Below are 27028 nucleotides of genomic sequence, written 5' to 3'. Positions count from 1 at the left end.
CTGGATTGTAAACATGTTGTTTGTCAACTCTAATACCTCCTCTATATATGATTTTCTGTGTGTGTGTGTGTGTGTGTGTGTGTGTGTGTGTGTGTGTGTGTGTGTGTGTGTGTGTGTGTGTGTGTATGTGTGTGTGTGTGTGTGTGTGTGTGTGTGTGTGTGTGTGTGTGTGTGTGTGTGTGTGTATATACGTGCGTGCACGTGTGTGTGCAGAAGTTTGTAAGTTATGGAAGCCAGTGTTTAGACCCTAATGCCATTATAATATACTGAATGCTTGAAGTTAAGATTGAAGGTTTCATGTCCCATTCAGCACACTTAAAAGCAGAAACACACACATCTATATATAAAGGTGAAAATATATATGGGTATTGCAACTACATTGGTCACATAACCTTGTAAAGTACGTCACCCAGGAAATATTTAAAAAATAGCTTGCACCGTGTCCTATAGAAAGGTAACTTAATTGACAAACAACTTATAGTGAAGCCTAGATGGGGTGTGGAGTGAAATGTGTAAGTCTCTCTTGGCACTAGACTCCCTTACTAGAGCTTTGTGCATATTTTATATCAGTCACACGTGACATAGAAATAAGGACTGGAAACAAGTTCTAATATTTAAAATATATGTATCTGGGAAACTTTCATTATTCACACAAAAACAGCACGAACTCCTCGTTCCTCACTGTAAGTCTCCAAAATACAATGACTTGAATGTAAAGATATGTAAAAAAGGTTATTGTTTATTAAGCGTTCAATTACAAATACACTTTTCGTCAAGTACAAGTGAGGCACTTAATTTAAACCTAATCTCGAGACACTTGCACGAACCAGCGTTGTTGCTATTGGTTCACTGTTTTCAAAAACATACATTTGTATCTACCTAATAGATACATTGTTATATAATTGTATCTAAACTGACTTGTTTATAAACTACCTCACTTGTGGAACACAAACTAAAAATATACTATTCCGTACATATAAAAACATTGTGAAACATTATAAGTATAAAAAAAACATGTATTATGGTTGTTCAACTCTTATGGTGTACGCACTTTTTTATCATAAAAGCTCGTTACTGTTATTGTTAAACATCCTTCTTTATAAGGCTTAACTACCACTTAGGTAGTTGCAATGAAGCTACATCAACTTTTCTAATGTAAACTTTGTTATCATATCCTATTCAATTGCCAACAAGTGGTTCGCTCTAGATCTTATATATACTAAAAAATATACGTGTATATGTATGCTGAAGAAATGAGACAATGAAAAAAATCAAACCTAAACTTAAATTAAATTAATAAATTAATAGATTAATAGAAATGATGATAAAAAAAAAAAAAATAATAATAACAATACAAGTAAAAACATTGAAGTTATTACCGTTAATTCAATATATTAGGTAGATACAAATGTATGTTTTTAAAAACAGTGAACCAATAGCAACAATGTTGGTTTGTGCAAGTGTCTCAAGATTAGGTTTAAATTAAGTGCCTCACTGAGAAAAGGCTATCTGACGACTTTATCTGATAAAGTTGGGTAACGTGTACTTGACGAAAAGTGTATTCGTAATTGAACGCTTAATAAACAATAACCTTTTTTACATATCTTTACATTCAAGTCATTGTATTTTGGAGACTTACAGTGAGGAACCAGGAGTTCGTGCTGTTTTTGTGTGAGCTGTCTACCGGTTTCTAAAACTTTCATTATTGCTGGTCTCAAAAATCCAGTCTCTTTCCTCTTTTACAGACAGCAAAGCACCATTCGCTTTACAAACTTGTTCAAACACAGAGGCACTGTCAAATGATTTAACAGCAGCAGAAAGCCTCTTGGAATAACTACTGGCTCAAAATGTTGCATTTTGCACTGGAAGTCGCTTCTGATATTGCTGCTTAACAGAAAATTATAATTTGTCAAGAAAAAAATACACAATTATACATTGGAAGTACAGTATTTGATAATACTGAATCTCTGCTATATGCCACCAGAGGTGTCCAGAAACAGAAGCAGGGATATCTACCGCTATAACTTGTACCATTCCTCTCAGCAGATCTGCAATACATGCAAATATGATACTGATATGAAAACCATCTGGGAAGAACTCTTTAAAATCATATGTTATACTTCACCCTGTCTGCTCCACATATATTCTCATTAATGCTCAAATCTAGCAAGCTGCCCCATCCTTCTAGAGACTACAAATAATTTATTGCTAAAACAAATGAACTAAAACATTTCCCAGGTTGACATAACACTGTATCAAGCTCATTCTCAATGAAAAGTAAAGAAACCTAATCCCCAATAATAGAGTAATAAATGCAGCAGACCTAAAAGATTTGAGTTCATCCAGAGTGAGAAACAACAGCAAATTTGCTATCTACTTGAATACTCCTTTCAAGACAAACATCTATGTGTTCAAAATACACCTTTAGTGCATTCATTCACAAAAAGATACCGGATGAGTTATTTGTATGTGCCACATATGTACTAGTCACTAATTATGAATAAACATTCATGTTTTTTTCTGATGAAATTTATAGTTCTCATGATTTCTTAGAAAAAAAATGAAAGATATAGTATCAGTACTGACAAGGAGAAGTTTATACATGTCTTCATGAGCAGGTCTTTATTTTGTATCTGTTTTTCTGTTTTCATACCTAGTTATAAATGACAAACAAATATATTTGACATACCTGTCAAAAAACACCAATAAATCATTGTTGTCATCCACAGCAAACTGGAAAGCATGGCTCCTCCCATGTCTGAAAAAGATGAAAAACTTTGTCAAACACATTTTAAACCACTCCTGTTTCTATGTATTTTGTATGACCATCTCAATGAGTTGCTTCTGGTACATGTTTATTAACCTACATTAATTAATTTCTTATGAAGAGAAACAAGCAAAGTACCTGGATAAATCTGGTATAGAGCACAACAGTAATTGATAAATTCCAGAAATCACTGCAAAGTACCAGAACACACAGCCACGGGATAAAAATATTTAACTGGAAGAAGTAAGCACTTTCACAATGAAATTGCTTTGTCAAACTGCCAATAACAAAATGCACCAAATAGATATAGTACTGAACAGCCTATCAGCCCTATCCAATTAGTAACAGCCAATGAAATCTTACAATCAAGCCATGTAAAAACAACATCACCAAATTGTGTCACTTGTTTTGCTCGGGCACTGCTTTCTTTCCCATTCCTAATATTGCTGATATGTTCTAAAATACGCTCATTAAAAGAGTGATTAGTCTTTCTCATATAGTACACATGGCAGAACACACAGTAGCTAAAATAGACGACATTGCGGGTGCTGCAATTGGCATAAAACTTACACTCTATTAGGAAACCCTCACTAGAGTGCCTACAGCTTCCACATGTATATGACTACATGCCGAGCATCCCCTACAGGAATAAGTCCCAAGCCTCTGTGAATCAACAGAAGTGCCTTATTTGTAAGGGTTATAGCAAAGCTGTTTCTTTAATGATAAATTATTCCTGAAGGTAAAGAGGGGCTAATCTCCAACTATTTCCCTTAGGTGATATGACGCTTGCAATATATTCCAGTTTTTTTTTAAATATATCACACAAAACACTGACATCACTACAGTATGTCAGTGGAATTCTGATATTTTTGTAGTCACTACTCTGATTCTTATTCTGAGTATTCACCTCATCAGACAAACAGGCTCTACCCTTGGATTCTCGCTCTTTAAGATACTGATCAGTACAGTGGTCCAGTTCTCTCACTGTATAACCCCTGGATAGAAACTCACTTTTAAGTTGCTGTAGGGCTACCTTCATCTGAGTATCTTCACTATGTATTTACTCTCTTGAATGCTGATAACTGAATCTCAAAAGAGACATCATATTCTGCAGATATTCCACAAACTCATGAAGTAGTTGGAGTGACCCTTCCCATAGCAGTTGGAGTGACCCTTCCCATAGAAAAAATATATGATCCACAAACCTGGTGTATCAGATGATATAACTAGAAGAAGCATTATTACACAGCACTTGCGTTTCTTCCCACTGAGCTATAGCTAAGTTGACGTAGCTATTGGCACGAGCTGTGCCCATAGCTATGCCAACCCTCTGAAGGCAGAACTCATCTTTGAACAAAAATATATTAAAATGATGTCCAAAAGCATACAAATTAGGTTCATTTTGTCATTAGCAAAACATTTCTACCAGTTAAGAATTCCCTGATATTATCTACATCCTAGTTATTATTATTATTACTGTAAAAAGAGACTCTATATCCATAGGATCATAGGATCATAGGAGGTTACTAGGCTAATGGCCCTGGGGCCCTTACAAGCCTAGCCAAGAGTTTATCCCCAAAAAAGAAACCCCAGTTAGCACTTGTCATCCCTGTCAATGAGGGACAAAGGTGGAACCTCTGAGACAAATTTATGGTTTCCCATCCACTCAAAGTTGCGCTTGAAGAGGGTCAGTGAGGTACTCTGACATGTATGAGGAGTCTATTCCAGAGACGGGGCAGCTTCTTTTTCTGGCTTCTTCCCATGCCTTCACCTCTCCATGGTCACAAAAATGTATTCACTTTTGATACCAGTAACTTTACCATATAACACTATCAAAAAACACTTAGTGTCTCTAAGTACATTACTTAGATTATCTAAAACAGGATGAAGGGTCTTCTCTACGTATATTGACAGTGGTCAGTCGTCCACCCTACACTAGACACTATAGGTCTCATGGGTGGGTTGATCACATCCTTATGTATTTTGGGTAAGCCGTATAGTATAGGTACTGTGGGATGCTCAACATTAAAGTATTTATTTATTTATTTATTTATTTATTTTATTTTACATTTGTTAACCGGGCTAGTCTAGCTGGATATATTTCCATTTTCAGTAGAGGCCCGGGGAGAAAAGCTCCACATATAGAGATTACAGATTACAGACTGGTAGGACTTAGACAAGGAATATTGTTATCCAAACAAGAGTAGGAGTTAAAAATTTCTAGACAATCTAAATGCAATCATAATGAATATTATTACATAGTTTAAAAACAAGGAAACAAAAATTGAAAGACCAAGGACAGAGAAATGTACATTGTTACCAAAAGGAAAGGAGTTTAACTATCTGGATAATCTAAAATAACATCATATTGAACATTTTTGCTTAAGTTTAACAGCAGGTGAAGAAAGTGGAAGACCAAGGAGGAGAGAGAGACAACAATAGAGAGAGATTAGAGATACAGGTATATAGGAAAAGAGTCATAGCCAAATAGGGAGGAGAGAAATATGAGAGAGGTATGTAGGGTGGAGGGAAGCTAAGGGGAGAAATGAGGAGGCACAACAGAAGGGAGAGAAAAGAGGGTTGAGGGAAACAACATTTAGTCAGGATTAGAGCAGGGACACATCCAGTGGCTTTTGAGGTATGTTCTGAGTTTTGTTTAAACAGAAAAGTAGTTGGAATGGAAGTAAGTTCGGTAGGAAGTTGGTTCCAGTGTTTACCGATGGAGTTTGAGAAGAGGAGTCACCAGCTAGGTTATTAGATTTGGTTAGGGTAACTAGCAGTTTGCTAGATGAGCGGAGTGAGTTTAGATTAGCATATGGGGTTAAGAGGTTAGAAAGTACAGGTGTGTTAAGAGATTGGTAGAAAGCTCTTTGGACAAATGTAAGTTGGGAAAGAAGTAACATGTTTGACAGTTCAAGCCAGTTCAGTTGCTGCAGATTCAGACAGTGGTGAGTTCTGAAAGGTTTCCCAGTAACAAATCTAGCTATGTTATTGTAGGTAGTAGACAGTTTGGAAAGATTGTTTTTCTTGAGGTTAGTATAGATGGGAGAAGCGAGAGAAGAGTGGAAATGAGATGAGAGTGGGCAAGAGTAGTTTTGGCTGGGGAGGTTAAGAAAGTCTTAATTCTATAGAGAGAGCCGAGTTTCCTATTTACACATTTAATGGTGTTGTTGATATGACAGTCAAAGGTAAGATTGTTGTCAATTGTGACACCTAACAGCTTGGTAGTAGGGTCGGGTGTTATAATGGTTCCATTGTTAGATAAGATAGTGAAATCTAAAGCTGGGGATCTGGTAGTAGGCTTAAAGAGTAAGAGTTTGGTTTTGCGTTTAGGAGTAGGCAACGATTTAAGAACCAAGTTTCAACTTTTGAAAATACAGTTTAAGTATTTGTTTGAAGTTCAGAAATGGATTTAGCAGAGCAAATTAGTGTGGAATCATCAGCATATTGTATACAAGTAGCCTGGGGAATAGCTACTTGTAGGTCATTTATAAAGAGGGAGAAAAGAAGGGGTCCAAGGATAGAGCCTTGGGGGACTCCGAGTGAGATTGGGAGAAGAGATGAGAGTTCCTTATTCCAGAGGACGGCCTGTTTCCTGTTAGTGAGATAGGAACTAAACCAGTGGACAGCGTTAGGTTCTAAGGAAAGAGATTCGAGAATTTTTAAGAGGAGAGAGTGGTTGACCATGTCAAAGGCCTTGGACAGGTCAATAAAGAGAGCTGAAGATAGGATGTTATTATTGCGATTTTTGTTAATAAAATCTGTGAAGGAGAGGAGAGCGGTGGTTGTGCTATGAAAAGGCCTAAAGCCATGTTGATAGTTTGTAAGAATGTTGTTTTTTATTAAGTGGTTCATTAACTGATGGTGAACACATTTTTCCATGATCTTTGCTAGTGGGGATAAGAGAGCTATGGGTCTATAATTAGAATAGTCATAGGAGTTCCCTCCTTTATGTAAGGGTATAATGTGAGAGATTTTCCAGATATCAGGTATGGTTTCTTCATTAACAGTTCTATTAATGAGAATGGATATAGGATAGGCTATTTCAGAGGCTGCTTTTTGAAGGAATTCAGATGGCAGTTGGTCAGCTGAGGGGGAGCAAGGTTTGAGTTTGTGGATACATTTCAGAATAAAGGAAGTAGGGATGGGTTGTAGCCTAAAGGTTGGTAGTTTGAGGGATGGAAGGTCAGGGATATTAGTGTTGTCACTAGAGAGATGAAAGGCCAAGGAATTAATAGTATCAATAAAGAATGAGTTGAAGGTATTGGCTGTATCAAGGGCGGAATACTTTTCAGACCCGGAAGGGGATGGAGTGGTAGTCTGTCCTGGGTGAAGAAGTTTATTTAGGGTTGACCAGAATTTTTGAGGGTTATTGTGATTTGCTTGCTGGAGATTACTATAATAACTCCTTTTATCAGAGAAGATAGCTTTTTTGGTAGTGTTTCTTAGGTGCCTAAATGTCTGATGGTCTATTGGAGATTTGCTAGTTCGCCATTTCGTCCAGGATTTGTTTCTAAGTAACATTTTTTGTCTTGTATCTTTAGATAGCCAAGGGGCAGGTTTAGATTTAATTTGGATGGAGCGTTTTGAAACAAGTCTTTAGAAATAGAGCCTCACATTAACAAAGCAAACGCTAAGAATGACACTTTCTCCATAATTCCATTATCAAATCCCTTTGAGACCTGTAAGTAGACAGAAGCATCACTTAAATGCTGCAACTGTAACAATTGTTAATAATAGTTAATTAATTCATTTCTCAGTTCACCACAGAGTTTATTAATGTGTTAACCCAGGGTGAGTACACATTTCTTCTGCTTGCTTTACAAATAAAAAAAACATATACCATCACAAGTGTTGACGCAAGTAATACATCACTCTTTCTTCTGTTAAAAATGTAATTTGGAGGGGCGTGGCCAGCATGCTGAGCAGGTAACAGCACAAATCATTTGCTCTGCCTTTTAATATTTTTTCTGGCAGGAATTTTTCAGATTTACATCAATAATCTCTATCATATTGCTTCCTATAGCTCTGTAGTTTGTTTTGATATAGGAGGTTTGAAAAATATCTTATTTTAAACCTTACTTTTTAGAAATTTTCCTGTCAGAAGTCACACAGTACTTCTTTCAAGAAAACGTTATGAAGAAGGAACTACAAACTATAATCTCCAGTATTCAAGATCTCTCTACAAAAATGGGTAACCTGGAGAATATTATGGATAATATGAAAAAAGATAATAAAAAACAAATTAAATTACTGAAGGAAATCATCCCAAACACACAGATCAAATTACAGCAATAGAGTAATCTGTCAATGAACTGGATGGAAGAGAAACAGAAAATGATAATCAGATTGATTTTCTTCTTAAACAAAATAACTTATTATCAGAGAAGGTGATCTGGAGAGTGTAACAAGGAGAAATAATATAAGGATTATGGCATACCTGATAAAATGGAAGGTAACAACCTAATTCAATTTTTAAATGACTGATTTCCCAAAGCTCTAAATCTTCCTGAATCTTTATCATTTGGCATAGGAAGAGCCCACAGATCCCTTTCAGATATTTCCTCTTCAAAAAAAACATCAGCTTCAAGATTTATCATTGTGAAATTTCTGTCAACACAAGACAAAGATTTAATCTTCAGATCTGCTTGGTCGGGAACTCAAATCCAGATAAATGGGTAAAGTGTCAGGTTTGATAATGATTACATCACATCTGTGATGACAAAAAGAAAACTGTGTGTTCCTCTCACCAAGACCCTGAAGATAGCTGGCATTAAGGCAGAAATAATTTTCCCTGATAGAATTAAAATTACATTGTCAGAGGGTCAGAGAATCTTTAATTCCCTGGAAGAAGCCAAGGACTTTGTCAAAAATAAAAAAAAAAAACTTCTGGACAAAATCGAAGATATGGAAATATCCTTACCCAGTCTTAAAAGACAAGCTATTGGTAATTCCCCTAATGTCACAGGAAAAAGTTATAAAAAGACCAAAGATAAGTACTTATCCTGCAATCTTGAATGGGGTAAGCTGTTAAGAGGATGAATTGGACTATAAAATCAACCTTGATGGGTAAGGTAAGGTAAAAATGTTTCCTTTTTTTGTTGTTGTTGTAGTGTGTTTTCGTATGTGACATGTAATATAAAAACTTCAATCTTAAATAGCCTTTTGGAGTCAACCACAAACCCGTCTTATGCCCTATTACTTTCTCTCAGTGACAGAAAAGGGAAGGGATGCTGGTATGGTGTGTTCTAGTCTGTTCCTGAATCAAATATGCAGGGTCATATAGCTATTATGTGAGCTGTATATGTCAATTAGTGCATTTCTGGGCTTTAGCTTTATCTGAGTGGGTATCCTAGTAGGTATTTGCTTCAAATTAAGTTTTTAAGTAGACTGGACTCTGTCCTTGTGCTGTATAATGTGTGAAGACGTCATCTACTGTACTACATACTCAAAAGTTGCTTTAGGCTAATACCAGGTGTTATCAGAGTTGTCGAGCCTAAGTGCATTATTCCCACTATTATTGATGTGATTTTTATTAGTTTAGTAATTTTTGTATTTTTGGTGGTGTACATCCGCTTCTTTCATGACATTCTAGTGGATTACCTGGTAGAAGTGGGAGGCAGGCAGTTTATTTCATTAAAAATATATTATATATTCTTGAATTACTATGTATTGCAAAATAACACTGTTTTTGTCTCTCTTTTTAATGTTCCGTACCTTCTTATGTGAGCCGTTAGTCTTCCCAGCATGAACCGTGCTTCTTTCGTTCATTTAGGCTGCATATTTCTCACTAGAATCCTTCAGTTGTTTTTAAATGTACACAAAACTGTTTAACCAGAGTCAACTTGAGAGAAAAAGAAAAAAAAAGAGGCGTACACTACGAATTTCTGCATATGCAGTTTTGAAAAGCCGTATCTTTTGACCTCAACTTACTTCCTGTTGCAGAGATTAATGGCTCCATTATTTAATGCTAATGATAACAGAATGGTGTAAAAAAACAGTCTTTTGAAACTGTAGACATTTTTCTTTTATTTTTTGTTTATGCATTGTCAGAAAGGTGTCCATAGGATCATTTGATCAAAACAAGCCGCATTACTGAAAAGAAATCTAAGGGAACAAACATAAGAAAGACTTTTGGCTAGTTTCAGATCAGCATGTTATCTTTCAAATCTTGGTACTTTGCTGAAGAATAAAGTAAATATAGCTCAGGATAGTTACAAGGAAACATGTTGCACATATAATGTTGATTAAAAATCGCAATACTCATTTTCTGTACAAATTATAGCTGCAGAAGCCACTTGATAAAATGCAATACCTTTATTTGTATTTGACATCTACATCCATTTTAGCATATGGACACAACTTGGATTTGTGATATGTTATTAAGATATCATACACAGTTATTGACTCTTGTTCGTATTATGTTCTTGGTTATTTCTAATAGTAATGAAAATACATTGATGTTAATGTACATGTTGATGCATTAGTGTACTCTACTGTTATTTCAAGGCAAATAAGACAGTCTTCTAATGCTATGCTTAACTTTGCTTCTATTAGCCTATTAGCCTGTTAGACCAAGATGTATTATCTTACCTATTTAACAACCTGGTATATCATTATAATGATTTTTTATAGTATCTTCCCCTCTTTTGAGGGGGGGATTAAAGGTTACTTATATTCATTGTAAATAAACATTCAAGTAATAAGAAGTCTTTTACCTGCTAGAAGACTAAGAATGAGGTTTATATACATTTGCTTATTTATTACAAGCTATTATCATAATTAAAAAACAGTAACTGAATAGGATATACTTTTCCTTCATTAGTTAATTTTGAACATTATGGGTACATATGTTTATATTCAATTATACCAATGTTTTTCTAAGTTAATTATTATTATATGTATTTGTCACGTTATCTAATTACCAGAGTATTTAAAAATTATTAAAGATGGCATTAGTCTTGAAAAAGTGTAAAAAGGGGGGGGGGAGAAAGTAAAAAAGAAAGGGAAAGAGAGGAAGAGAAAAGGAAGAAAGAAGGGAAAAATGTGAGGGAAAAAGAAAGAGGGTAAAGTAGGAAAAAATGAAGAAGGAAAGAAAAGGGGGAATAGGTAATGGAATCCATTGTCTTAATATTTTACTAATAATGAGTATGGAAATATTTTATAATTTCATAATTGTTATAATGATTTGTTTTGAGTAGTTTTGATAAGTTATATAATCTAAAGAAGATCGGAGGTACAGACTATTGTTTTATCAATATTTCTAGTCACCAATCTGTAACTCGGATTGTATCGTATACATTTGTAATATATTTTAAATCTTTTAAATCTTTTGAGAGAAAAGTTTATATTAAATTAAATTTTACTAATAAACAACTAACGAAAGGTGGTACCATTACTGCTTATGGGGATAAAGGATAAGAGATGGTTGTGGGAGACATTGATGATTACATCATCAAAGCTGGAATTAAATATTCCATGTTGCTCTTTGTAAATAGTTTTATAATAGTAGTTAGATAGGTCCATAACATAGCACTGGGTTCTGGTATATCTCATCAAAATGAATACATATAAATGTATATCCTTGAATATAAATGGTCTTAATAACCCTATTAATAGAGGAGGTATAAGCAAATGTTTAAAAATGAACAAGGTTGATATATTATTTTTACAGGAAACACACTTACTAAAGGAAAATATAGATAAACTATGTCTTAAAGTTCATTATATTCTAGTAGAATCACATTTTTCTACTAAAAGAAGAGGTAACATAATCTTATGGTGGAAATCTTTACCAATTCCTAAAATAATTGATACATACTCTGATAGAAATGGTATGATGAGTCTAGCAGTTGTAGAGTTAAATAAACAATATATCACACATAAACATTTATTGCACACCTGGTATGGGTGCAAAAGTAGCAAACAAATACCTAGAGCTAATCACTTTGCTTTCAAAGGGTGATAAAGTTACGGCGGGTGATTTTAACTGCATTTTGTCTCCCAAAGATACTACCAAAAATAGAAGAATAAGCATGTCAGCATTAGCAAAAAAGTTAAATAAGTTCATTGATACTTCTAATTTAAGAGACATATATGAATTATGAGACTCCAATTCTCTAAACTTTACACATTACTCATACAGATTTTAACACAAACTATTATAGACAAAGTATTTATTTTTGATATAATATTCTCCAAAATACAGGATGTATCAATAATAGCATGTCCATTGTCTGATCACAATGTTATTATTGTTAATATTAGTACTAAACCAAATTATCTAAATTTCTGGCAAAGAATCCCAGCTTCCATTGTTAAAATCTCTAGTTTTGAGGAATGGTTAATGAAAGAAATACATTTTTTTTGGAAAATAACGATAATAAGGATACCTCCAAAGTCATAATTTGGGATACACTAAAGGCATATTTGTTTGGAAGAGTTAAAAGTTGGTATTTGAATACAAGAAAAGAATGGGATAAAGAACTTACTGATTTACAAGATAAAATAACTAATTTAAAAAGTACCATTAAATCAAAATATATATCCATAAATCTTAAATTAAAAAAAGTTAAATTTAAAATACATTAAAATACAGAATCACAAAGTATCAATAAACCTAGAGAGACTTAAAATTCAATCATACTCAGTAAACCCCAAAAGTTTATATAGACTAGCCGTTAAGTCTAAAGGAATAAAAAAGTATAAATTATATTAAAGTAATTAAACACACATCTGGAAATAAAGCTAAAACTGTGACAGATCAAAAAACATTTTAGAAGTTTTTAGAAAACACTATGAAGATATTAATAACACTGATTCAAGGTTAATCAATATTGAGTTGAGAGGTAAATTTCTTAAAGACAATGTAAAACAAAGAAATTGACAATAGAACAAAATACCAAACTAAACAAAACAATATCATTTTCAGAACTAAAAGACCAGATTAAATATCTTAAAAATAATAAATCTCCAAGTGTGGATGGAATATTTCCAGAAATATATAAGTTATTACCAGATAATATGTTGAGAATTTTACTGGATGCATTCAAAGACTTCAGAAATAATTCTAATAACTTCCTGTCATAGAAATATGATATAATTTGCCCCTTATTAAAGCAAAATAAAGACCCAAAACAAGGGTTATCGAAACATCCTATCTCCCTGCTAAATGAGGATTATAACATTTTTATGTCCATCATGGCCAAAACATTAAACCATGTATTAACAAATCTTACAGCTGGGGATCAAACAGGCTTTATATTAAACAGAAAAGTTCAAGATAATGTTATCAGACTTTTTTCTTTAATTGAGTTTTCTAACAAAAAGAAAAAGGAGCTTTCGATCATTAGTTTAGACATAGACAAAGCATTTGATTCCATAAATTGGTCTTATCTTTTTGTGGTCCTCAAGGAATATAATTTTTCAACAGATTTCATTAATTTAATAAATATAATTTATTAGACTTCAATTTCATATGTACAAATTGGTGCATTTTTATCAAGTTCATATAAAACTTTAAAAAGTACAAAACAGGGTTACCCAATCTCTCCATTATTATTTGCCTTATCTATCAAGCCTCTGGCTAATCATATAAGATTACACTCCAATATAAAAGGGTTTTATGTAGGAAATAATTTTTGTTCTAAAATACAACTCTTTACTGTTGATCTCCTGTTAACTATTGGGGACATTGATTCATCCATAATGCATCTTATAAATTCTATTAAACTATTTCAAGATATTTTGTCTTTAAAGTTTAATCAAAATAAATCAGAAACCTTACTGGTCAATAAAATACCTGTAATAACTTTAATTGGGAAAAAGACAAACTTAAATATCTAGGTGTAATAATAAAATCTAATTGGAATGATTCTTTAAATGTGAATTATAAAAACTTAGTTAACATTATTTAAACACATAGATGATTGGAACAAATTGTTACTCACAATGGATAAAAGATTAACATTAATAAAGATGATCACATTGCCTACAATTTTATTTTATATACAAACACTAGTAGCAGCACCTACAAAAAATAATTAAACAAACATGTAGCTTCTCAACTTCCTATGTTTCCCACAAGAAAGAAGAATTAGTTTTAATTGGCATTATATAGCATGGGAACAGGGTGGAATTGCATTCCCAAATATTGAGAAATATACAGAATCGGATATACTTAACTTAATAAGCCTTTGGTTGAATACTGAATACTCTTCAGGATGGAAAAACATACATAATTAAATTTTACTTCAACACTACACACCAAAAATAGAGAACTCTGTCTTTATAGATACAGATAAAATATGCTTGATACTAAAAATATAATATTTAATCCTAAAAAAAGCTTAAACATTATCCCATTTCTCAACTATATGTTACATAATTTTAGGAAGATAATGATTAGCAATAATTTATTGAATAGTATATTATTATTAATGTTTCCAATAGTTCACACAAACAGATGTTTAGACTCTGGTTGGGGTCTCGTACTTGACATTGCATTGGACTGAATTTGTTGGTTTGCTCTCTGTTTTTACTTGGTTTGCTTGGTTCTTTACATCTATTAGATGTTTAGACTCTTTTAATTAAGATGAAATGAAAAACATTGGATTAAAATTTTGGTATCAATTTTTGAATAATGATAAGATACATGATGCAAAAACTCTTATTGCTAGATATAACATAAAATAAGATAATTGGCTAAATATACAAACGTTTGAAGAATTTCTCATAAGTGAATTAATGATAAGTCTGACCATATCTATAGTTAAAATGCCTAAATTAATAACCTTATTTTTTGGAATAAACTCAAATAGAAATGCTAAAAGTTCATCTTTATCTATATTCTATAGGACACTGAGGGCAAGTTCCTTAATAACAGAAGATTCATTGTGACATACTCTTCTAAAATTAATAAAGATTCCTTTTCAGAAGCTAATAAATCCTTAATATTCAAATCTATAAATAGTACATCATCATCCCTTTATTGGGAAATTTACAAGTGTTCATAGATGATTTATAATTCTCATAAAATTGCTATAATTTATAAAAAGGATACAATTAAATGTTTGAGATGTAATGAAATTTTAGAAGGTGATTGGTCACATGTTTTTAAATTGTAAAATAGTTTCTTCCTTTTGGTCTGATTTTAAAGACTTTATCAAAGCATTGCGGTCAATTGTGAAATAACAGATTCATTAATATTATTTAATGCATCAGTGCCAGGTTCAACACTAAAAATGCAAACTGATCTTCTTTGGTTGCTTCTTGCAATTGCAAGAAAGATAACTGCAATGAATTGGAAATGTCAAAAACCCCTCTCATGCTCTGATTTTCTTGATTTAACAAAAATTGTATATAATAGGGAATTGCAAAATTGCAAATTCTTTATAGCAAAACACCAAATGTAGCTCATAAGAAATTGTCCTGGTTAAAATTGAAAGATCTATTAGATAAATATTAATTTAGATGAGAAGTTTTTTATTTGTTATGAACCATGCATATAGTTTCAATTAATTTATTGTTGTTTAGATTTCTAGATTGTATTAGCACTTGAGTTATATGTATTGTATATTAGTTTGTTATATTAAAATCCAATAAAAAATATATATTAAAAAATGTAATTTGTTAGCAGAAAGAGATTACTGGACATAGCTAAGGGCCAGATTTGAAGTGTGTGTGAGTGTGTGTGCGTGTGCTTGTGCGTGTGTGTGTGTGTGTGTGTGTGTGTGTGTGTGTGTGTGTGTGTGTGTGTGTGTGAATGGGGGTATATACATCTTGCATTCAATATTAATGGCTGCAAAGGAAGAAAGTTTGAGACAGACTCTGGATTATAGTTAAAATAATGACTATTAAAATGAATGGAGCACAGCAAACTAAGGAGAGAATGGATGAGAAGAAAAAAATGCAATGGACAAGGAAAATGAAATGTACTAGGAAAAGAAACTGGACAAGATGCTGGAAATGATGGTGGGAATGTCAGAAAAAACTAGGGGTATACAGGCATGCCAGACAGAGAGACATGAGGAAATAAGAATCTTGGAGGAGAAGCTGAAGAATTAGAATATGATGTCATGGAAAAACAACCAAAGGATACAAGAATTAGAGAGTAAAACATAACAAATTCAACTAAAAACAATGACAATGAAAATGGGAGCAGACCTGTGAACATTAGACAAATGAGTATCCCCCCAAAAGTAAAAGACGATGTCTTAAGAAAGTGTACAAAAATAAACCCTGTAAAACCTCGAAAGCCCAGAATGCAGGCATTGTGATCAAGAATGTAGGCAGCGTGATATGGAAACCCCAAAATATCGCATTAATCTATGACTGTGTCATACCTAGGATCACGGGTTTATATTGACAGATCTGTTGTTGAGCCCTGATATGCTACAACAAATTCTTTAAGTCATACTCATCACATATTTCAGCAGTGCAAAATCTGAGATTGCTGATATTTGGGAGTAAGGATGTTTTCCTTTTACCTACAAGGTGTACTGATCTCAGAGTTAATATACATAGAGTCACAGGGCTCTGGAGGTGCAGAATGGTAGAAAAATACTTGATTTTTACCATTGCAGTAGTTGATGGGTCTAGTTCAAAAAGTCAGGGGTCTGCTACAATTATGCCAGTTTATCACCACAGATCCTCCGTTCCTACCTGAGGGTAAAAGTAATGATCTCTCAATTACATTAAAAGGTTTAACAGTACTTATGTCAGCCCATTATTCAAGTTGGAGTGAAAATCTAAAGAATAATTTTTGCTCTTAAGTATGCAAAATGAATGGTGGTATTGTCAGACATTTTAGTCAGCAAGGGACTGCTTAGCAAAATCATCGTATTACTTTGTATAGTACCTGAATAGTTTGACAAAATGCTGGCAGTCAGTCAGTGGCCATGTGTATGTTGCCAGAGGCAAGGGTTTTTAAGTCTGCAACCTGGAATGAGATATGTAGCTAGCCAGTTTGATTTGCACCTGTTGGACTTCACCTTTCTCCTTGGGGATTAAAAGTAATTAATACTAAATTTGCACCCAAGTGTCTCTTCAGACCACTTCAGATCTCAATATCTATATATATATATATATATATATATATATATATATATATATATATATATATATATATATATATATATATATAAAGGTATATACAAAATATGGGTCCTAGTTAAATGATTGAAGTTCAGAACTTCAAATTTCATATAGATGAAACCATATGATCGAAGTTCTAAAACTTCAAACATTTACATACAGTGCTTAAGGGGATATTCCCTTTTCCTTGCTGTAGTGCAATCCTGAAGTTTGTATATTTTAATAGCGGGGGTATGGGGGTGCCCCTGCATATATGTGTTTTAATTTTTTTTTTTACATGTTCATCATTACAAAACTTTGATCATATGGTCCCGACCATATGAGTTTGAAGTTTTGTAATTTCGATCATTCAACGTAGACCCATATATGTATATATATCTATATATATATATATATATATATATATATATATATATATATGCGTGTGTGTGTGTGTGTGTGTGTGTGTGTGTATATATATATATATATATATATATATATATATATATATATACACACACACACACATATATATATATATATAAATATATATATATATATATATATATATATATATATACATATATATATATATATATATATATACATATATATATATATATATATATATATCAACTATATTTACTTATAAATATACACACACACACACACACACACACACACACACACACACACACACACACACTCACACACACACATATATATATCTATATATATATATATATATATATATATATATACACAAAACAGAATATCCCAGATCAGGGGTGGGCAAACTTTTTGATTCGTGGGCCACATTGAGTTCTAACATTTGACAAAGGGGCCGGAACAGGAGCAGATAGATGGCATGCTTTGAAAACATCACCTCATTGGGGGAAAATACACATCTTGGGATATGGAGAAAACATGTGCTTTAATTTCCAATAAAAATGAAGAAAAGGATTACAATAAAATCTCTGACTTCGAAATGAGTCTTTAAACACTGAAAATCAAATGAATGACCATTTTATTTTAAAGCACTGAAAGTTCTGTTATCCTTTAGGATATCACCATCACTCTCCTCCTGACTGTCTTTTTTTTCAAAAACGGTAGGAGATGCAGATGTACTTGTCCTGTTCCTTTTATTCAATTTGTGGTGTAAGTGCTCATGCCAAGTGTGAGCAAACATGTATGTGTGTGCATGTGTGTGTCTCTCTGCATTTGTCTTGAGATGAGCTGAAGACACAGAAAGTTTCAGTACATTGTACCACTGAGTCTGTGCATTATAATTTTCATATGCTGTTTTCGTCTCAAAGTCATTCTCTCAGAAATCATGCATTTGGTACAGGAATATAATAAAAACAGTAACTTTTTACTGTAAGCGAGAAGTACAGAACATCTAAATTAAGCCTCCAGTTTGTCTGTGGCTGTCTTGTATTCCCATTCCTCATCTCTACATTTACATTTTATTGGAAAAGTACTTAATTTATAATGTCATATTTCTAGTGTCAGTGGGTGTAATGGTGACAAAGGGAAGTTTTTCTCTGCATGTCTGAGAACAGGTACCTGCATCTCATTTGTAGTTTTTAACTGCATTTCCATAGGAAGGACAGCACACTCAGCATAGATTCTATGATCGGTGTTCAGTGAAAGAATATTTAGTTGTCCACTCCTTATTGAACACTCGACATTCTCTGTCCACTTTCCTTTTCTTGGGTCCGCTCATCTTCATAGAGGGGCGGTGGGTCAAAGGGTAAAGTGCAAACGTGGAGTAATAGGCCTACGCTTCACCTCAACAAAGCCAATATATCTAGAGTGTGCCATCTAGTGAGGAAACATCAGAATTGCAGGGGAAATAAAACATTAACAAGGTTAATTTATTAAATTTTTTCAAGTTTGGCGGGCCGAATCAAAGCGTTTAACGGGCCACATGTGGCCCCTGGGCCGTAGTTTGCCCATGCCTGTCCCAGATGAAGGTGATTTTGATAAATACCTGAAGTCTCAAAAATAAAAGGGGTGATTAAGAAGCTTTCTTCTACTTGGAGTATTTTGACATCTGTGCAATTTCTGAAACCTGATTTAAAATATCCAAAATGAATATCACAAATTCCAAGCAATACCTACTTTCATTCTTGCAAATTTGATACCATAGATGGTTGTATTTCAATATTTGCTAAAGAGCACCTAAATACCAGAAGACAAGAAAACAGCTTGAGACTAGAAAATGCTCATAAAATATTTAATTCCAATGGCATTGAATATAAAACAGTATAAAATTTCTGTCACACACTTCCTATATCCCCTACAATTCACAAATCCACAAGGACTCCATGGCTAAATGCCAGGATGTAAAAATCATGGAAATAAAATCTTCATGGCAGATTTTAACTATTCATGCAATTTTAAATATTGACATGCTAATCAAACTACTTTGAAAGAAATAATACAGTATCTATTAGGGAATGTCAATGTCATATATTTTTTACTAACAAACCAAGGTTGTTAGTGTTCCCTACCAAATGGCATTACCTATAGCAGACTTTATGCATAGTTGAACTAGATGGCCTCCTTACTTATTTATTTAACATAGACTGGGGCACCTGTTCCTTAGAATCCCCAACCACCCATATTAACCTGCATGCATTTACACAAATCATATCCACCCCTACCAGGATAGGTAAACCCAACCAAAAAGAAAGTATACTTGACTGGGTACTCATAAACAGTCACCCCCAACTGTACACCTCTGGTACCCTCCTTAACGGCCTAAGCGATCACCTTCTCACATATGTAATTAAGCACAAAACCATTAATTCCCAACAACCCTTGCTCAGAAAGGTTAGAAACAATAAAAACTTTGACCCTGCCAAATTCCAACAAGAACTAAACTCATGTAATTGGTCTATTCTAAAACACCTCCCCTTAGAGGAAGCAGTAGCATACTTTAACAACAAATTCCTTGAGATCCTTGATTTGCATGCACCTGTTCGTTCAAAGAGAACCAAGGCAAAAACTGCACCATGGCTTTCTATAGAGTCTAAACTCAAAATTACCCTTAGAAACAAAGCATGGGCTTTATGGCGGTCTTCTAAAGACCCTCAAGATCACATTAAATACAGGCAATCCAGGAACGAAACCAAAAAATCAATTTTACAAGACAAAAAACAATACTACTGTAATTTACAAACAGTAAATCAAAATAACCCTCAGAAGTTTTGGGCAGGTTTAAATAATCTACTACATCCTGGACAAACTTCAACCCCAATCCCTGCTGCTACTATTGATAAAACCCCTGAAGATGTTTCTGATAGTTTTAACCAATTCTTTACTGAGACAATTCAAGCCCTAGCTAGCCAACTACCTCCCAGCTCCCCTAGTCCTGAAAGTAGCACCCCTAGAAACCTACTTGCGTTCAGCTTCCAACCAGTTGCCACTTCACTTATCCGTACCTTGATCATAAAATTAAAACCCACTACACTTTCTGCTGATCAACTCCCTGCCGAGTACCTACAAATCAGCTGATGCTATTGCTTACCCCGTCTCAATACTAATCAATCGAACCATAGTAGAAGCTAAAATTCCCACCATCTGGAAAATATCCTATGTAATCCCACTTCACAAAGGAGGCAGCTCTACTGAATTCTCCAATTATAGGCCAATAGCTATACTCTCTCCACTTGCAAAGATTATGGAAAAATGTATTCATAGACAACTCATGCACCACCTAATCCAAAATCGCCTTATGGCAGACACTCAGCATGGCTTCCGTCCTCATCACAGCACTACTTCAGCCCTCCTAGCCTTTACTAACACCATAAACCATAATCGCAACAATAATTATATATCCTCAGCCCTCTTCTTGGATCTTTCCAAGGCATTCGATATGGTTGATCACCAACTTTTAATCCACACCCTGCAAACATTCTGTCTAGATACTGGAGCCCTCCAATGGTTTCAATCCTATCTGAATGGTCGACAGCAGGCTGTCCTCTGGCAGAACAAACTCTCTAACCTTCTACCTAACACCCTCGGAGTACCACAAGGCTCTATACTAGGGCCCTTGCTGTTCTCCATCTTCATTAACGACCTTTATACTGTCATCCCAAAAGTCAGCTGTATCCAATATGCTGATGACTCTACTCTGATTTGCTCAGCCACATCTTCAGTAGAGTTATGGTCAGCTACCCAGACCACCTTTAATACAATAGAAAACTGGCTTTCTGAACATCATCTGATCCTAAATCCCAAAAAACTAAAATGCTGTTATTTTCACCAACACGTAGGTCTACCACTTTCACCTTTACCATAAAATCAAATGATGGCACAATAATCTCCCTGACCCATCTACAAAACTATTAGGTGTCATCATAGACAATAATCTCAAATTTGACCTACATGTTAACCAAACTATCAAAACCATCAATAAAAAAACTAGGGTCACTTTACAGAATAAAAGCCTTCCTAAACCCTCCAGCTAAAATTGCCATAGCTCGCTCTCACCTTCTTTCAACCCTTCTGTATGCATCCCCTCTACTCTCGAATTTGAACAAGACTGTCCTTAACAAACTCTCAATTTGCTACAACCACATTGCCAGGTTTGCCACTGGGCTGCCTTTTAGGACACATCATTGCATCAATCTAAATCAGCTTGGTTGGCTTGAACTACCTAGCCTAATCCAGTATAACCAACTGATTATGGCCTATAAAATCCTCTATAATCCGGACAATACTCCTGCACTTAAAAATATTATCACCCCCTATAACAATTCTTGACCGCTTCGATCCTCTAACAAACTACTAATTCAGACTAGCAAAATTAATAACACAGCCGGTGATTCTCTCTTTGCAAACTCTGTAAGTAGATCCTGGAACTCTCTTCCAGATGATATTACCTTACTTTCCACCTTAGGTCAATTTAAAACTAGACTCAAACAACATTTGTCACTTAACTGGCTATGTCAATGTATCAAGCCAGGCTAACTCGAATGTGTAAAAATCTGTTAACCAGTTTACTGTGTAATTTAATTTAATCCTGACTTGTGCTCAGGACTAACTGTAACCTGTGGAATTTGTTTAACTTGCTTACTTATGTAATCTCTGTAAATAGTCTGTTTGTAATATGTAATGCTGGTATTATGTAATGCTGTATCTGCTTACCCTTGGAGCTTTTCTCCCCGGGCCTCCGCTGAAAATGGACATGCATCCAGTCGGACTATCCCGGTCAACAAATGTAAAATAAATAAAAATAAATAAAAATTTAACACTTGCTGACAGGTAAAAATCTAACCAGGATAGAGCCTATTTTCAGCAGAGGCCTGGGGAGAAATGCTCCAGATGCATGTCTTTGGAATGTGGGAGGAAACCAGAGTACCCAGAGGAAACCCACATGAATGCAGGGAGTACATGCAGACTTCATAAACAAGGCACCCCAGCTGAGAATCAAACTGGAGGACCTCTTGCTGTGAGGTGGCAATGTTAACCACTGCACCACTCTGCTGCTTTGCAAAACTAGTTGTTATTTACTTATGAAACAAATAAATAAAAGGCAGAATGGTGCCTTTCTGACCTTTATTTACTTGTTTTTTTCAAGTAATGAAACACAGCAGCAGCATTTCTATGTTCCTTTATAGGTTCATAGGTTCATAGGTAGGTACTAGGCTATCGGCCCTGGGGCCTATACAAGCCCAGCCAAAAAGGTACCATGGCTTTTGCCACCCAAGAAAATTGTATTCCTGTGCCACTGTTGAGCACAGTCACAGAGGTGATCCCCAGGGTAAATTTCCTATTTCCCATCCAATCATCAAGATTTTTCTTACTTAGGTGGGGTGCCAGTTCATTCTGTAGTTCATGTAGAATGCAGCCTGGGATGTTGTCTGGTCCCATGGATGCTGTGTTCATGGCTTTGGAGAGTGCGGTTTTTACCTGTGCAGCCATGATTACAGGAAGTTTACATTCTTCCGGTATAGAGATAGGCTCTTTAGGGGGTGAGAGGGGGATAAAGTTAGCACTGAACCTATCTGCCAGGATGTTGGCAATATCAGTTGGGTCTGTATATTTAGTGCCATTGTGCTGTAACTCAGAGCAGATCTGAGTGTTGCCATTGAGATTCTTGACATAGCTATAGAATGCTTTGTGGTTGTCTTTAGAATCAGTGGTGATTTTGTTTTCATAACTAGCTTTGGAGGATTTTATCAGGGATCACAGCTTCTTACTGAGGCTGACCAGGTTGCTCCTCCATTCATGGGATTTTAGTCTCTTTTGCAACAGTTTCTTCCTTCTGTTGTACAGTTTGTTTATGGCAGGGGACCACCAGATTGGATTCCTTTTTTGGAGGATAGCGTCTTGGTTCTGTTTGGGATAGCACGATCCATGCATTCATGTAAGTGCTTATAAAGTGCAATTGTGTAGGATTCAGTAGTCGTAACTGTATTGTCCATCTGCATGGGTGTCAAGAAGTTCACCACTTCTGTCTTAAGAAGCATGAAGTTGGCTTTGGAGAAATGTTTTACCATGGTTTCCTTAATGGGGGATGGGGGCAGGATGTGGATGTCTAGGGTAATTAGCTTCTGGTCGGATCGGATCAATGAGGCGTTGACTTCAGGTGTGGAAAACCGGTCACTCCTGTTGGTAATGACTAGATCTGGGATACTGTTGCCCCTGGTGGGAGTGTGGATAGGTTGATCCAGGGCATTGGAGTTTATGAATTCCAGAAAGCGTTGAGCGAAGGAGTTGGTAAGCGAGTAGTTTTCCCAGTTAATGGTGGGGTAGTTGAAATCGTCCATTATTAGGGTGTTTGGTTGAACTCTAATATTTTCCAGTACATCAAGAAAAGAGTAGTGGGAATCCTGGGGAATGGTGGGTGATCTGTAGCAAGCTACAATTTGGATTTCAGTTTTGCCCAGAGTTAGTTGCACTTGGATAACCTCGGCTGCATTATGCTGAGCAACTAGCCTGGAGGTGTGGATATCCTTAATGAATATGGACACACCTCCACCTTTGGTGTTCCAGTACAGGTTACATGGCCAAAAAGTGTGGTATGAGTTATAGCCTGGTAGTGCAGGGGTGCTCTCTGGAGCCTTGAACCAGGTCTCAGTCACTGCACAGGTATTGATGTTCTCCATTTTAAGGAGTGCCTCGAGTGAGTGCATTTTGAGATTTAGACTTCTAGCATTGAGTAGCATCACCCTCAGTTTTTGCTTGCCTGTTCCTGTTACGGTGGTAAATTTGTCATTTGAACCTTGCCTAAAAAAGGCACTATAGGGGCAGCAAGAACCTTAGTCAGTATCCGGAACCCCAGGGGTGACAGGTGCAGGCCATCTCTGGCAAATCATCATGGTCTGTCGACCATGTCATCCCAGGCAGACAGATACTGGATCCCTTTAGAATAGCACCAGAAGCTTAGCCAATTGTTGAAGTCAATCATTTTGTCCTTGTACTGCGGCATCATTCTGGGTGATGGCAGAATGCTACTCAGGGCTAGGGTCACACCTGCCTGCGCTACAAGATCGGAGAGCTCTTCCATGTCTCTTTTCATGTAGTCCAGGGAGGTACATCTCAGGTCGTTCACACAAACATGGACAATGACAGAGTCATATTTGTACTTGTTGTGGAGTGACCTGAGTGCATGAGTTATGTGGCAGATCCTGGCACCCGACAGGCAGCTGACAGTAACCTTCTCCTTGTTTAGCCTGATGAGTAAGACATCAGTGTGCCTTACTATAGAGTCACCTATGACTAGTGTGTTGGGTGTGTTGTTTTGCCTTATTGGCTATGGTTGAGTGGCACACTGAGTCGGCGGGCTATGTCTCATTTGGGTTGTGTTGGGGGGTGGAGGTTGCTTGCATTTCTGCTTTGGAGGTCTCTGTTGCTTGAGCAGATTATTATTGAGAGCCTCTGCGAATGTTTTTGTGTTTCTATGTGTGGATTTTGGTGGGGTAGATTTAGTGAGACTATGTGATGAGTGTGGTATGGTGCAAGTGTTACCTTCTCCTCTTGACTGTCAAATTCAGTCTTGATTGGAGAGAGCTTTACCTCCAGTTTGGCTAGATAAGTGCATCTCTCACAGGTTGTAGTGTTGGGTGGTAGGAGGAGAGGGTTGTCTGCATACATGAGGCAATTTCTACATTGCCCCAAGATGGCCAGATTCATCAGATAGACAGTAGAGAACACTGGGAGCTGACCCTTGGACATGCCTGAATAAAAAAACTATTTTCCTCTAGATAAGTGAGGAAAGTGAGTACAAGAGCTGTTTTTCTCTAAGCAAGTGAGGAAAGTAAGTACCAAAACTGTTTTCCTCTAAGTAATGAGGAAGGTTGAGTGCTATAGTAATTAGTAGGTTATTTAGTCTTACATGTTCTGAACAAGTGCTGATCAGGAATAAGCAAATTCAAGTGTTAAAACTAAGAATCTGTATCTGGACTAAACTAGTTACAGGAAAGGGGGGAAACACGTGCAAATGCGGGCTTTTAAATCAGAAAGTTGAGAGAGATGGAAAAACTGCCCAAACAGCCAATAACTACAATTTCTGTGCCAGAACCACTCCTTATGTGGTAGATAGGTTACCTAGTGCTTACCACTCCCACTGATATGCTAGAAGGCTTCCCTCCAACACAGAAAGCTTGGGGGGGGGGGGGCTCAGAAGCTTACATGCAGTCCTGGATACAAAAAATCTGAATCTGGACTACACTAGTTACAGGAAAAGTATAAATATTTTTTCTTTACTTAAGAAAACAAATAAACAGATGATGTGAAGAAAGGTACTGCAGCTCAGAGCTACAACACCATATTCGGAAGGTGCTGTGCACCTGGCCAATAGGTTTGCACAGCCTTCTGCTCCTTCTTATGACATAATCTATCTAATTCAAGGAACAGAGAGGAGTAGAAAGCCTGTGATTACTTAACAGTAAAGAAAAGCAGGGCAGTTGCAACTGGTGAAAGCATGATATACATTTTTTAAATCCTGGCATGCAACCAAATATGGACAGTGGATACATTTGCTGGACAAATGGAGTACTTGTCAAATGTCTCTAATTTCATATATCTTCTCTGTGTTTGTCTCTTACTTTTGGTATGTTCTTCATAAAACTTGTGTTTTGGGGATACCATTGAAAATTGCAGTCATTAAATACTAAATTATGAGAAACATTTGACTTTCAGACTTGATATACCTCAGAAAATACATGCTGTGCAAAACTCGCTATTCTATTTACTCCTTAATTGTATTCAACAAGAAATATTTAAACTGTGTCTCTGATCTTTGGCCTTTGTTCTCCCCCTCTCCAGTATGTTTGATGTTGTCTCTGACTCTTGCACTATGACGTTAGAGAATATGTATTATTTTTTATTTTATAAAACTCAGACATGATATGTACACAGAGAAATAAGCTCTAAGTGCTGGGGCTGTCTGGTGAAGAAAATTACTGCTATTGCCTGCTTGTTATTCTGGCCTTACAAGATTAAAGCAATTTGTGTGAAGCATTTTGGAATAATTTTAATGTGTGACTACTGTCTATGTGGAACAACACTGAAATGCACTGCATGGCCATCATTCTTTATTGTAATCAGGCATCTAAAGTGTCCAGAGAAGTGGCTATAACTGCTGAATGGGGTTGGACTTGACTGCAGAAAAAAATAACTGACCTTTTTTCATTTGCTCAGTTTAAACAGTAAATACAGACGGCACAGTGGTGCAGTGGTAGCATTGTCACCTTGCAGCAAGAGGTTCTCCAGTTCGATTCTTGGATGAAGTGACTTCTTTGTGAAGTCTGCATGTCTTCCCTGCATTCATGTGGGTTTTCTCTTGGTACCCATGTTACAAAGATGTGTCTGGAGCGTTTCTGCCTCCATTTAAAATTGGCTTCATTCCAAGTCGAACTTTCCCAGTTAACAAATGTTAAATAAATAAATAAACTAATCTGAATTTGCAAAACTAGTTAGCATTTGTGTGAAGTAAAATGGAATACTTTATTACTGTCACCATTATTTTTTTATCTCAGTCAGATATCTGAGAAGTACAGTCTCAGTAAATTGGCTGTAATTGATGGGTATGGAGCCCATCTGCGGATAAAAGTAATTTAGCCTTCATGTTATTTACACAGCAGTCAGTGATCTGGCATAACAGAAGTAGTATCACATAATGTAGTGTATTTGCTCAAATCAGTGAAAAAAGAAGCATTGCTATGGCCTATG

The 27028-nt window shown here is 35.5% G+C and overlaps 1 protein-coding gene across 1 annotated transcript in view; it reads right to left on the bottom strand.

Moving 5' to 3' along the window:
* The window catches only part of LOC122795553 (interleukin-31 receptor subunit alpha-like), a 1451325-nt gene that overhangs the window by 967443 nt on the left and 456854 nt on the right, over positions 1 to 27028 (bottom strand). The window contains exon 3 of the mRNA XM_044063779.1: positions 2690 to 2758. Coding sequence (XP_043919714.1) covers positions 2690 to 2756 — 67 coding nt within the window. The 5' untranslated portion in view covers positions 2757 to 2758. The remainder of the gene's footprint in view (positions 1 to 2689; positions 2759 to 27028) is intronic.

The sequence above is a fragment of the Protopterus annectens genome, chromosome 2.part2 (genome assembly GCF_019279795.1).
Source record: "Protopterus annectens isolate FY-2018-M chromosome 2.part2, PAN1.0, whole genome shotgun sequence".
Classification (NCBI taxonomy): domain Eukaryota; kingdom Metazoa; phylum Chordata; order Ceratodontiformes; family Protopteridae; genus Protopterus; species Protopterus annectens.
Note: the sequence above shows the minus strand (reverse complement) of the source record. Positions and strands in the feature narration are given on the sequence as shown.